This window comes from Arachis hypogaea, chromosome 6, assembly GCF_003086295.3.
Source record: "Arachis hypogaea cultivar Tifrunner chromosome 6, arahy.Tifrunner.gnm2.J5K5, whole genome shotgun sequence".
Lineage (NCBI taxonomy): Eukaryota > Viridiplantae > Streptophyta > Magnoliopsida > Fabales > Fabaceae > Arachis > Arachis hypogaea.
The window spans coordinates 7,423,836-7,438,774 of NC_092041.1; the positions used below are offsets into that span (position 1 = coordinate 7,423,836).

Below are 14,939 nucleotides of genomic sequence, written 5' to 3' on the forward strand. Positions count from 1 at the left end.
CACATGCGCGATCTACAAAAATACAAATGACGCTGGGGTGATTTCTGGGCTGTTTTGACCCATTTTCCAGCCCAGAAAACACAGATTAGAAGCTGCAGAATGGACAAAGCAAGTGGTCCCCATCCATCAACTGAAGATCTGTAAATTAATTCGAATTTAAATTTAAATCTTATCTTTTAGGAAAATATATTATTTTTATTTTTAGATAATTAGATTTTAAATTAATTAGGATTAGTTATAAAAAGGGGAGACTTCTCTTCTTTTAGGGGGATCAGATTACATTGCATTAGGGGGATTTCATTAGGGAATTCTATACAAATTTACATTCTACATTCCATGAGCAACTAAACCTCCACTGTTAAGGTTAGGAGCTCTGTCTATTTGTATGAATTGATTTTATTACTTTTTCTATTTTAATTTTTGTTTTGGATTTATATTTAAGAATTGTTTTCGTTCTTTATCTTATGAATTTGGGTGGAACGGAAGTATGACCCTCTTTCTATTTGAGTTCTTGTATAACTTGGAAAAGCTCTATACTTGAACAACAGCTTGAAAACATATTCTCCTAAATTCTAATTATCTGGATTTAACGGGATACGTGACATATAATCCTTTTATTCTTTGGGTAATTAGAGTTTTTGTGGCATGCAAACTGGAATTTGATTATGTACCCTTTAATTAGAATTAATTGACCAAGGAATTGGCAGTTAATGAATTTTAGAGGAGACTAGGAAGGTCTAAGGAATTAGGGTCTAGTCACATATAGTTTGCCATAAATTAAATCCTACATAATTAAAATAGTTAGTAAGAAAAGTTAATCCGGAAAAATAATTAACTCTGAAGCCTTAACTGTTTTATCAATATTTCATTCCCAATTTATTTAATTGTCTATACTTTTGATATTTTGAATTCGAACTTAAACCTTTTGAACATCTCAAAACCAATTTCTGCTTGCCTAACTAAGCCTATCAAACACTATTGTTGCTTGATCTATCAATCCTCGTGGGATCGATCCTTACTCACGTAAGGTATTACTTGGTACGACCCGGTGCACTTGCCGGTTAGTAGTGTGGGTTATAAAATACCGCATCAACAATCCACAAACAAACCAATATGGCAATATAAATTAAAACTTCAAAAGCAAATAACCATAATATATAGAGATTTTTATAGAAATGTTGACAGAGTTTCATCTATAACTGGAATGCACCACAAATTCTATCTATCAACAATTAACTGAAACAACACCAAATGTCAACAATTAATGAACAACAACCAATAAATCGACTAAACTAGAATCAATAATTGGACACTTTATTTTCAGCAATTAAATAATCAGGAAACATGAAACACTTTCAGCCATTCAAACCTACAACCCTAAATCCACTAAAATAAAATCAATAATCAGACACTTTAATTTCAAAAATTCAATAATCAGTAAACATGAATCCTAAATTAAATCCACTAAACTAGACTCAATAATCAGACACTTTTAGTAATTTAATAATAAAAAAATATAGAATAGTTAAAGTGATACTTATCCCGTGCTGCCATCAAGCTAAGTCGTCAACCATACGATGGGAGGTGGTGGAGGGACATCAGCTGCCTCACTTCCGTGAGAGGACTCTGGGACCGCGACTTTTGTCGCTGGAGGCAGCGTCGTTTTAGCAACGGGCTGCTGAGTAATTGGAGGCAGTGTCATCGCCGTAGATGGGGGGACGTAGTTGGGGTTAGGGATCATGATAAACGGCTGGTTTGATAAACCCGTAACCTGTGATGTCACCAGGTAGTTGGAGAGGAATTTATCCCAAGTGTACGAGAAGAAACCTTCCCTCTACCACGACCATGACCAATATCCTGATTCGCAATACCTCTATCTGTCATCATGTTTGCAAATAGCATACCAATTCAATTACCAGAAATTCAGAACAATAAATTATAATAATACCAATGTAATTTTTATAGCTAATACCACAATATTAAGTTCAACATTTAAAATTCATTCTTAATATAAGTTCAAACACCAATTAAACATACAAAGTTGATATAATTGGGTTAAAAATGACTAAATTAATTTTGTATTATTAAATAAATACCTCAGTCATGCAAAATCAAGATCAAATATCAATGGATAGCCCCAATTTTAAATCTATAATCAACACTAGCAACAAATAATTTAAAACTAGAACCAACCAAGTATAATCCAAATAATTCATCAATCAAATTTTAGTAAAATCAACCGTAACACAGTGAATCAATATAATTCAAACAATTTCAAACAACTCCAGCAACAATATTCAGCAATTCAGTTTAATAATCCAAACACTTTTCAACAATTTAAAATCCTAATAACTTAATCTAACATATCCTAACCACCTAAAATTCACTAACAAAAGATTAAATCTAACTAAAGTATAATACTAACTAACAACTAAAACATAAACTAATAATAATTCTAACTAAAACATAATATGAATTAGCAGTTTGAACAAAAACCTGGAGTAGTGAGCAAAACGAGAGAGACAGGGATCGAGCTAGAGTGGCCAAGAGTGAGAAAGAGGGAACTAGCCGCAGTGGCACTTGGTAGACAGCGGCGGCAGTGAGCTCAAAGGGAGGCAGGGACTGGAGCTTTGATGGTCTCTGGAATAGCGAGGGTGGTTCGACCAGAGGAAGAACAAGAAGAAGGGAAAGAAGAAGAAGAAAGGGGGCGAGGTCGGAGTGGATCTATGGTTGCCAGCGACGACAGAGAAGATGGAACAAAGGTGGTGCCGATGACAGTGGGTTGCTGTTCGTGAAGGCTAGGGTGTGACCAAATGGAAAGAAGAGAAGAAGGTCTCAGCGGTGGGTTGACGGCGACGGAGAGCTAGGGGGCTGTGATGGTGGTGGTTTTGACAGCGGCAGATGGTGGTGTTGGAGAAAGGGGAGGAAATAGATGAGTGAGAGAGATAATGAAATTCGAATGAAGGGGAAAGAGGTTTTACACTTTGAATTTACGGCCCAGTTATCGTTGGATTTACAGTAAAAAAAATTCGATGATAAACCATTACGGGTTACTAAAACATAGCGTTTCACTAAGTGGGTTTACCGTCGGAATGGTAAATCCAACCCAGAAAGATGCGCCAATTTATTTTTGTTTCCCTCCAAATATTACCGGCGAATTTACCATTAAAAACTAAAATCCGCCGGTAATTACTTAACCTTACGAATTTGATGTCGTTACCGCTAGTAAATCCGACAGTAAATCCGCCTATACTCTTCGACGTTAAATTCGATGATACTCAACGTTTTTTTGTAGTGAAATAAAGAGGTGAAAAAAATTTAGTTGAAAAAAAAACTTTAGTTAAAAAAATAATTTTTTAATTATTTCATATAATTTAATAAATAAGTATATTTATGACTTAAATATGATATTATATTAATAAAGAATAAAGTTGTCCAATATAAAACTTTAATTTATTTGATAAATATTCCAAACATTCAAATTTAATTCAATTCAATAATTTTACTAATTCATTTTAAACACTATAATTTAATTCAATTCTGACAGGAATTCAATTTTTGATAAAATTTAATTCAATTCTACATCATTAAAACTTTTTAAACATGCTGAAATAAGTCTTTTTAAAATATGTTTTATTTTTTTATTTTTGTAGAGATATAATAATAGTATATAGAATTATATGTTGTAACATTTATATAATAAGTTAATTAAATGATATATGGATTGGATCAAAATATTTTTATTACAATATTTCATAACCAAGATTTGATTTTAAGGTGTTTCATTTTTGTTCATATAGCTAAAATGACAAATAAAATGAATTGAACAGATTTCCTTTATTTACCTATTCAGACTTTTGTTTAGATAGGTAAGTTATCCGATCCTTCTCGAGAAACAAATATTTTATTTACAGATGCGAATATACGAATCTATTTTCATGAGGCTAATAAGTATATTCTTCTCATAGTCATATTATTAGGTATATATAAAAAATTAATTATTAATATAAAATATATATTAAAATATAAAATATATATTTAAAATAAATTAAATAATACGTATTTATATATAAATATATAATAATTAATTTAATAATTAATTTTTTATGTATATAGCATTTTTTATTTTCCTAAAACACATAAATAAGCAGTAAATAGTACATCAGCAATAACATCCTAAATATATAATAAATAAAAGTATATACCCAATGAATTGTATACCGGATATTGTACCGAAAAATGTAGAGTGAATAGAGTAAAAAAATTATAATATCATTAATTTGATATCCAATCTTTATCTGAGCATTAGTAACCAATTTTGAGATATGGAAGTCACTTGAATAAAGATGTCAAAAATATTTTTTTAAATATTTTTAATAATTAAAATTTAATACATATAATCGATTAAATTGTGTTATTTTTATTAAAATTAGACAAGACAAATTAATTTTGTTAAAAAACTAATAAATTAATTTTGAATCGGTCTAAACTAATATTTTTTATAAAAAATAACTATAATATCCCTATTATAAAAAAATAAATAAAATACCCCTATTATATATATATAAATTTTAAAAACTCTAAATCTTAACCCTATGACATTAAAGAAAAAAAAGGCTAGAATTTAGGATTCTCAAAATTAATATATATAATAGGAGTATTTTAGTCATTTTCTATAATAGGGGTATTTTAGTCATTTTCTATAAAAAATAATATTAATTTAGACTAATTCAAAATTTGATTTACCATTTTTTCGATCAAATTAATTTTTCTGGTCTAATTTTAACAAAAATTAACACGATTTAATTGATTATACGTGTTAAATTTTAATTATTAAAAAACATCTTTAAAAAAAGACGTTTTTAAAATCTTTATCTAAATGGCTCCCTTTGGAGAAATAACAGACATTGGTAAATCACCTATCAATGAACAACAGGCAATAAATTTACTAAACTAGAATCAATAATCAGACACTTTAATTTCAACAATTTAATAATTAGGAAACGTGAAACACTTTCAACCATTCAAACCTACAACCGTAAATTCACTAAACTAGAATTAATAATCAGACACTTTAATTTTAGCAATTCAATAATCATTAAACATAAAACACTTTCAGCCATTCAAACCTACAACCCTAAATTCACTAAACTAAAATTAATAATCATATACTTTAATCTCAGCAATTCAATAATAAAAAAACATGAAACACTTTCAGTCATTCATACCTACAACCCTAAATTCACTAAACTAGAATCAATAATCAGATACTTTAATTTTAGTAATTCAATAATCAGTAAACATAAAACACTTTCAGCTATTCAAACCTACAAACTTAAATTCACTAACTAGAATTAATAATCAGACACTTTAATTTCAACAATTCAATAATCAGTAATCATGAAACACTTTCAACCATTCAAACCTACAACTCTAAATCCACTAAACTAGAATCAATAATCAAACATTTTAATTTCAGCAGTTCAATAATTAGAAAATATGACATACTTTCAGTTATTCAAACTTACAACCCTAAATTAAATCCACTAAACTAGAATCAATAATCAAACACTTTTAGCAATTCAATAATAAAAAAATATAGAAGACTTAAGGTGATACTTACCCGTAACGCCATCAGGCCAAATCGTCAACCTGCGATGGGAGATGGTGGAGGGGCATCAGCTGCCTTACTTCCGTGAGAGGATTGTGGGGCCGCAGCTTTCATTGCTAGAGGTGGCGTCACCGTGGCAGCGGGATGCTGAGTGGTCGGAGGAGGTAGCGTCGCCGTAGATAGAGGGACGTAGTTGGGGTTAGGGAGCATGATGAACGGCTGATATGATAAATCCACAACCTGTGATGTCGTTGGGGGTAGTTAGAGCAGAAAAAGAGGATGCAGAATTTTCAAGGATACCAGAAGAAATCCTCCTTCTATTACGATTACGATCACGTCCACGACCAGTAGTCTGATCTACAACACCTCTATCTGTTGTCATATCTGCAAATAGCATACCGATTAATAAAAATTCAGAACAACAAATCAACAATAAATTATAATAATACTAATGTAATTCTTATAATTAATACCACAACATTAAGTTCAATATTTGAAATTTGTTTCTTAATATAAGTTCAAACACTAATTAAACATATAAAGTTGATATAATTAGATTAAAAAAGACTGAATTAATTAATCTTGTACTATTAAATAAATGCCTTAATCATATAAAATCAAGATCAAATATCCATTGACATCCCAAATTTTAAATTTACAATCAACACTAGCAACAAATAATTTAAAACTAGCAACAATCAAGTATAATCCAAATAATCCGGCAATCAAATCTCAGTAAAACTAGCCGTAACACAGTGAATCAACATAATTCAGATAATTTTAAAAAATTATAACAACAATATTCAGTAATTCAGTTCAATAATCCAAACACTTTTAACAATTTAAACCCTAATAACCCAATCTAACCTATCCTTACCATCTAAAATTCACTAACAGAAATTAAATCTAACTAAAGCATAATACTAATTAATAATTAAAACCTAAACCAATAATAATTCTAACTAAAATAGAATACGAATTAGCAATTTGAGCAAACACTTGGAGTGGTGAGCAAAACGTGAGAGACAGGGGTCGAGTTAGGGTGGCCCAGAGTGAGAAGAAGGGAAGAAGGAAGAAGAACAAGAGGAAGGGAAAGAAGAAGAAGAAAAGGAGCGATGTCACAACAACTTTGTGGTTGCCGATGACGACAGAGAAGATGGAATAGAGGTGGTGGCCGTGATGGTGGGTGCTTGTTCACGAGGGCAAAGGAAGAAGAAGAAGCTAAGAAGGGAGAGATCTCGGCGGTGGGTTGACGGTGACAGAGAGGGCTGTGATGGTGGTGGTTTCAGTGGCAGCAGATGGTGGTGTTGGGGAGAGTGGAGAAAAAGGATGAGTGAGAGAGTGTGTGAAATTCAAATGAGGGGTAAGATGGTTTGCACTTTGAATTTACGGCTCAGTTACCGTAAAAAAAATCCGACAAAAAACCATTATGGGTCACCAAAATGCAACGTTTCACTAAGTGGGTTTACTGTCGGATTTTTTCGACGGTAAATCCTACCCAAAAAATGCGCCAATTTATTTTTGTTTTTCTCTAAATATTACTAACGAATTTACCATCGAAAACGTAAATTCGTCGATAAATCCGATGGTAAATCTACCATTACTTTTTGACGCTAAATTCGATGATAAATCTGACGGTATTCAACATTTTTCTTGTAGTGAAAAGGTGAAAAAATTTTAGTTGAAGAAAACTTTAGTTAAAAAAAATAATTTTTTAATTATTTCATATAATTTAATAAATAAATATATTTATGTTTTGAATATAATATTATATTAATAAAAAATAAAGTTGTTTAATATAAAATTTTAATTTATTTGATAAATGTTCTAAATATTGAAATCCAATTCAATTTTATAGCTTTACTAATTCATTACAAACACTATAATTTAATTTAATTCTGGCCAAAATTCAATTTTTGATAAAATTCAATTCCATTCTATATCATTAAAAGTTCTCAAACAAATTGTAAATCTCCTTAAAATATGTTTTATATTTTTATTTTTGTAGAGATATAATAATAGTATATAGAATTATATGTTGTAACATTTATATAATAAGTTAATTAAATGATGTATGGATTGGATTAAAATATTTTTATTACAATATTTCATAATCAAGATTTGATTTTAAGGTGTTTCTTTTTTGTTCATATAGCTAAAATGACAAATAAAATGAATTGAACAGATTTCCTTTATTTACCTATTCAGTCTTTAGATTAGATAGGTAAGTTATCCGATCCTTCTCGAGAAATAAATATTTTATTTACATATTCTTGATGCGGATATAAGAATTATTTTCATGAGACTTCTAATAAGTATATTCTTCTGATAATCATATTATTAGGTGTATATAAAAAATTAATTGTTAATATAAAATATATATTAAAATATAAAATATATATTTAAAATAAATTAAATAATACGTACTTATATATAAATATATAATAATTAATTTAATAATTAATTTTTTTATGTAGATAGCATTTTTTATTTTCCTAAAACACATAAATAAGCACTAAATAGTATATCCGCAATAACATACTAAATATATCATAAATAAAAGTATAACCCAATGAATTGTATACTGGATAGAGTTAAAAAATATATATATAATATCATTAATTTGATATTCTATCTTTATCTGAGCATTAGTAAATAGTTAAATACCTTTGGGAGAAATAACAGACATTGGCTATCAATAATTATTTTTCAACTCTTAATTTGTCGAAGTATTTTGGTATAAATTAAAAAAAAAAAGTTTACCTTATAATGTTTAAATTATTATTTTAAAAAAATCCGTACTCGCCTTTATTTAAGGATTATTTGTGGCAGTGCCTAGATTATTTGCACTACATTTATTATTGCATGCAGGAGAAAAAAAAAAATGCAGGTTCCTAAATTCTTTTTCTTCAAGGTTTCAATGCTAATAATTGGTCTTACAAGTGTTTGTAAATGCGAGGATTGTAGGAAACCACCGAAGACGATTACTGTTAGTCAATCAGGAAATGCAAACTTCAAAACAGTTCAAAGTGCCATTGATTCTGTCCCCTCAGGAAACTCTCAATGGGTTCATATCCAAATTTCCCCAGGCGTTTACAGGTGATCTTTTTTTCTCTTATGATAATGTATGTGATTACATTATTATATACGTCATTTTGATATGATTATATGTGCAGAGAAAAGGTGGTAATTGAGAGCGACAAACCTTGCATATATCTTAAAGGAGGCGGCGGGGGTTCCACCAGTATTGAATGGAATGACCACGGCAATGCACATTTCACTGCTACTTTCAACATTAAAGCATCTAACATTGTTGCAAACGCCATTGCCTTCAAGGTAACTAAACTATCAAATACCGACTTTTTTTTTCTCAGACATATTTTGAATACAACACATAAATATTTGTTTGATACACTTATTTTTTTGTGTTTAATCGTATTTTAATAAAAAATAATTTTTTTCGGATATATTTGAACACACATGATAGTATATTCAACCTCAATTTTAATAAATATTCTTAAAATAAATTTAAAAATAATATATATTATTAATTATTAAAACAAAAAATATTTTAAATATTTTATATGATTAAAACATATTAAAAATAATTAAAAATTAATTTATATTTTAATGTCAATAAAATACTAAAATATCATTATAATTTATCAAAAAAATATTTTATATTTTATATTTTATATATGTTGTGTTTTTATATCTTATAAAAAAATTTAAATTCGTATATCTCTATGTCTGTATTGTATCCTATCCCATGTCTATATCAATATTTATGTATCACAGTAACTAACTAATATATATTTAAAAAAAAAAAGTCCAATACCAAATTAACGTTGATTGCATGAAATTAAATTAAATGAACCATGCCATGCATATGTATCTCAAAGTTTTATGATTATATAGGTTTAGTAAAATGTGAACAATAAAAATTTTCATGATGCAGAACACATATAACACTGTAGACACAGGCAAGGTGGTTCAAGCAGTAGCAGCAAGGGTTCATGAAGACAAAATTGCTTTCTACGATTGTCAATTTATAGGGGTACAAGATACCCTGTTCGATTCATATGGCCGCCATTACTATAAGGGTTGTTACATTCAGGGTGGAGTTGACTTCATCTTTGGGAGTGCTCAATCAATGTTTGAGGGAAGCACGCTATCTTTCTCAATGGGACTTGGTCCCAAAGTAGATGGGGTTTTCACAGCAAACGAAAGGGAAGAAGATGACAACAGCGGCTATGTGTTCAAGAATTGCAACATAACTGGAACTGGAGGAAAAGCCATTCTTGGAAGATCTTTGAATGCTTATGGCAGAGTTATTGTTGCCAATTCTGTGCTTTCAGATGTCGTTAGACCAGAGGGTTGGGAATCTTTGCACCACAATGTGTAACATTCATGCATACCTCATACATACTTTTATTTATTAAAGGAAACACTAGTTTCTTCTCACATTATAGATTATAATACAAAAAGTTTATAAAATTAAACAGTTGTAAAGGACAAAAATTTCTATCCATTAAAAAGGCCAGAATCTTTATAAAAAAAAATTAAATAATAAATTTTTTAGTTATTATTTAGAGTTATACTTGATAACTAATAATTTTTTTAAACTGAACAACTACCAATCAAATAAAAACACATACACATATAAATTATTTATCTAAATCTTAATATTAGAATAATCATCCATACATCTAATGAAATGAACATCCAATACATATATTATTCATATTATTTAATATTTTTATTATCTACTTATACTTTTTCATATGATTATTATTGCAGATTAAAGATAACGTTTGTAGAAGAGGGAAACGCAGGACCAGGAGCAAACACATCGCATCGTGTGCCATGGACGAAACATCTAAGCGCCTCTGGCCTTCATCAATTCTTGGACATGTCTTTTATTGACAAAGAAGGCTGGATTGCTAATATTCCCTCGTTATGATGATTTATGATTTGGTGATTGTTATAATGTATAAAAAGTAATATCTAACTTATTAAAAAAAGTTAAAAATTGTTATTTAATTTAAAACTATAAAAATATATCATCTTTTAAAATTTAAAATATATTATAAAAAATAAATTAAACAAAAATTATTCATAATATATATATATATATATATAATACATGCACCCACGTAACAAAAACGATTCAAATAAGGTAAAAATTTAGGTAAAGTTAATTTTATGTAAAGTTGATATTTCAGATTCGTTAGATTAAAATTTAATCAAATCAATTAAATTATTTAACGACTTTTAGTTATCAACTTCACGTCGACTTTACCTAAATTTTCACCTTCAAATGAATAGAGCAATAAGTAAGAAAATGTAAACTTAACTAGAAGACATCATGAAACTTATTAGATCACGTATAACAAAGGAGGAACAGCATAATGAACTAGTTAGTTCTTCTATTCATTTATAATTGATTATGTCATGTGTAAATTAAGATTAGAAAAGTTATTTAGATTTTTATAATGTTATTTTTAAAATATTTTTTTAATAATTAAAATTTAATATATTATTAAAATTAATCACTCATATTAAATATATGTTATAAAATATAATTAGTAACTGATTTTAATATATAAATAATTTTTTAATAACCGATTATAATGAAAAAAATTAAAAAAATATAAATAGATAATAAAAATAGTAAATAATGTATGCAACTAAATTAATAACGCATGCATGCATAACAACGTAGCAATGGAAGATATGTCGTTACTTATTATAATCCATCGAGAAAATGAAGATAAACATACAAAAAGATAATCAATTTTAATTTTTATGGTCTCATAATCAATTCTGTAAGATACGACAAACATAACATTTCTACAAAATATTAATACATGATCATGGGCCATGTTTTATTCATGAACAATACAATGTTCCCGTCATTTATATATTACATCAATGGACCATTTTACTAAGCTTTCTTTTGTTTAAAATTTTCCATCGTTTCCTTCGATTCTGTTATTTCTTCTGCCATTTGTACCGGCACCACCACCGGCACCGGCTCCGGCTCCGGCTCCGGCTCTGGCACCACCTCCGGCACCAACACCAGCCCCTGCTCCTACACCAACACCTTCGCTAACCCCAGCACCTCCACCTGCCCCAACACCTGCTCCTCCACCAGCCCCTGCACCTCCACCGGCGCCTCCGCCTGCACCAAGACCAGCACCTCCGCCTGCACCGACACCAACTCCAACACTTCCACCAACCCCAACACCTCCCCCTGCACCTAGACCGGCACCTCCACCTCCACCGCCACCAGCGCCAGCTCCTGCACCTCCACCAGCCCCCCCTCCAACTCCAGCGCCACCACCTCCTCCTACACCTACACCGCCGCCAGCACCGGCACCGGCACCCCCACCAACACCAGCACCTGCCCCTGCCCCTGCACCCGCACCCACACCTCCTCCACCACCACCTCTTCCACCTCCACCTCCCCCGCCACCCCCTCGACCACCTCCACCAGCACCACCACCACCTCGACCACCTCCACCTCCACCACCTCTTCCTCCTGCACCAGCTCCTCCTCCTGCACCTGCACCTACACCAACCCCAGCACCACCACCTGCTCCAATCCCAGCACCTCCTCCTCCACCAGCTCCAGCCCCAACGCCACCTCCTCCACCGCCACCAACTCTGCCGCCGCCGCCACCACCACCACCTGCACCTGCACCTCCTCCTCCACCTACACCAGCACCGCCACCAGCACCAACTCCAACACCGCCACCTACACCTGCACCTCCCCCGCCACCTACACCGGCCCCAGCACCTCCACCTCCACCACCACCAACTCGACCACCTCCACCTCCACCTCCGCCAACACCAGCACCTCCTCCTCCACCTGCACCAACTCCAGCACCTCCACCTGCACCAACACCGGCCCCAGCACCTCCACCTCCACCACCACCAACTCGTCCACCTCCTCCTCCACCTACACCAACTCCAGCACCTCCACCTGCACCAACACCAGCTCCAGCACCACCACCTCCACCTCCACCAACTCGACCACCTCCTCCTCCACCTGCACCACCTCCACCCCCAACACCAGCACCACCTCCTGCACCTACACCAACTCCCACGCTTCCCCCACCACCTGCACCACCACCACCACCTCCTCTTCCTCCTCCTCCTCCACCGAAACTTCCACCTCCTCCTCCACTTGCACCACCTCCACCACCAACACCAGCACCACCTCCTGCACCTACACCAACTCCCACGCTTCCCCCACCACCTGCACCACCATCACCACCTCCTCTTCCTCCTCCTCCTCCACCAAAACTTCCACCTCCACCTCCACCTACACCACCACCTCCACCTCCACTAAATCCACCTCCTCCTCCTCCACCAAATTGACCACCACCACCTCCTCCTCCTCCTTTGTCACTACCACCACCACCAAAACTTCCACCTTCTTCACCACCACCTTTTCCATGCCCACCACAAAAATATTGGATATTCCGCGCTTCTATTCCAATGACCATAACAATCAACAATAAGAAAACATGCAATTTGAAGTTGCGTGAGAATGTGGCCATATTTGCTACGAAGTGAAAGAATCTAACTAAAAGCTGATAAGAGAATATGTTCGGGGAAGAGGGAAAATCAAGTAGATTGGAAAATGCTTGCAGTTCGATGATGGGATTTGATTTGATGAGCAACGGTATTTATAGTAGAGAGGTTCCAATGGAAGGTAATGATGTAGTGACTGGCACTTAGGTTCCGAGAATTTTCTACTAGCCTTGTTTTACGTATAGCTGATGATCCATTGGCCCCAGCTGCAACCTGTAATTGCACTTGAAATCTCGACCACAGTTAGTGCCTCTGCCGCCATGATTTTATATACACTAAAATATACGTGTCGTTACACCTTCAATTTATGTAGAATTTGGCTGTCACATTTACTTGCAGGCAAGTTTGTAACTCCGATCCTAAGCACTACATGTAATTCTCCATTAAAGCGTGTTACGTGCCCTTAATACACGCTATGCTATTGACACATCGTAACACTATCCCTCAATTATGGCAAGTTCGTCAACGCATGCATATTCTTTCACATACACTTCGCCACACTTCGCACATCTGGTTATCAATGCAATGTTGTGTATGCTTCAGTGACAGTGAATTGCAACGTAAAGGGTCAAGTCATGCTCTTTGTAGTTAGTGGGGTGTGTTTAAATGTGAAAGCATCAACAAATACATTACCCAAAATAAGCACTTAGTATGTTCTATGCATGACGAGCTTTAATAAAAGAGCAAGCTTGCCTTTCACTTCATTTGCAAGTTCCGAATGGTACTCACAATTAAAATTGACAATGAAGGATAAAAATATAATATTAATTGATTAAACCCTACATTTCATGTCAAAGACCAACAAAATGTATGTAAAATGTGACAACGTTCGGAAGTATTCCTCCTCTTAATCATCTTTTGAAGCAACATCTCACGGCAGTTTTTATAAGGGAAAAGAGAACTGTTAGTCCTCAAAACCAAATGAAAGTTAAACCTTATCATGGCTGAATTTCTGATGCATAATAAGAAAAAAAGGTAAAAATTTAAATCAGCTAATAATCAACCAATATTTTCTCTTTTTAAATATTTTTTCCCTCCTTTAACCTTTATTCACTTTGTTGATTGAAAGAAAAATTAATTTCCTAAAAAAATCACACAGAAAATAAGAAAAAGGGAGTGAGCTGTGCCTATCTTATTTTAATTATGAGTCATAGCTTAAGAACTAAGATAAAAGTAAGTTTTAGCTTGTATGTATTTAAACAAGCAACATCATAATACCGGGAAAAGAATTACAATATTTTTAAAATAAACTATATTAGATATACACTATAATTAACCATCAAAATAAACTACCATATATTTGTATATAAATATATATTATTTAATTCATTTTTAACATATTATTTATATTCTAATATATATTTTATATTAATAATTAATTTAATAACTAATTTTAACGTACAAATAATATTTTTATTTTAAAATTTAATGAGAATTGAATAAATTTAGCTTAACCTTAAAATTTACAACTATATTAAATATACACAAAAAATTAACTATTAAATTAGTCATTCATCCAAAATATATATTAAAATATAAAATATATATTTTTAAATAAATTAAAAAAACATCTATATTTATACATAAATACATTGTAATATTTTGCAAAATTTTACTTTGGTTAAAAATATACTATAAAAATTTTTTGTGATTATATAAAAAATTTTTGTGATCATATATTTATACTATAAAAACTATATCCTTAAGAGATTTACAGCTTGTAATA

General features: G+C 32.2%; 1 protein-coding gene across 1 annotated transcript; it reads left to right on the plus strand.

Moving 5' to 3' along the window:
- Positions 1 to 8,495: 8,495 nt before the first annotated feature.
- On the plus strand, positions 8,496 to 10,016 carry LOC112805234 (putative pectinesterase 10). The gene is made up of 3 exons (XM_025847635.1): positions 8,496 to 8,710; positions 8,788 to 8,947; positions 9,570 to 10,016. The coding sequence occupies exons 1-3, from the start codon at positions 8,496 to 8,498 to the stop codon at positions 10,014 to 10,016; spliced, it is 822 nt and encodes a 273-aa protein (XP_025703420.1).
- The last annotated feature ends 4,923 nt before the right edge of the window (positions 10,017 to 14,939 follow it).

Bases quoted from the DNA above. Each gene is read 5' to 3' on its own strand.
- LOC112805234 (XM_025847635.1), top strand. From the start codon at position 8,496: ATGCAGGTTCCTAAATTCTTTTTCTTCAAGGTTTCAATGCTAATAATT. The intron at 8,711-8,787 runs GTGATCTTTTTT...TTATATGTGCAG, and splicing joins ATTTCCCCAGGCGTTTACAG to AGAAAAGGTGGTAATTGAGA. The intron at 8,948-9,569 runs GTAACTAAACTA...TTCATGATGCAG, and splicing joins CAAACGCCATTGCCTTCAAG to AACACATATAACACTGTAGA.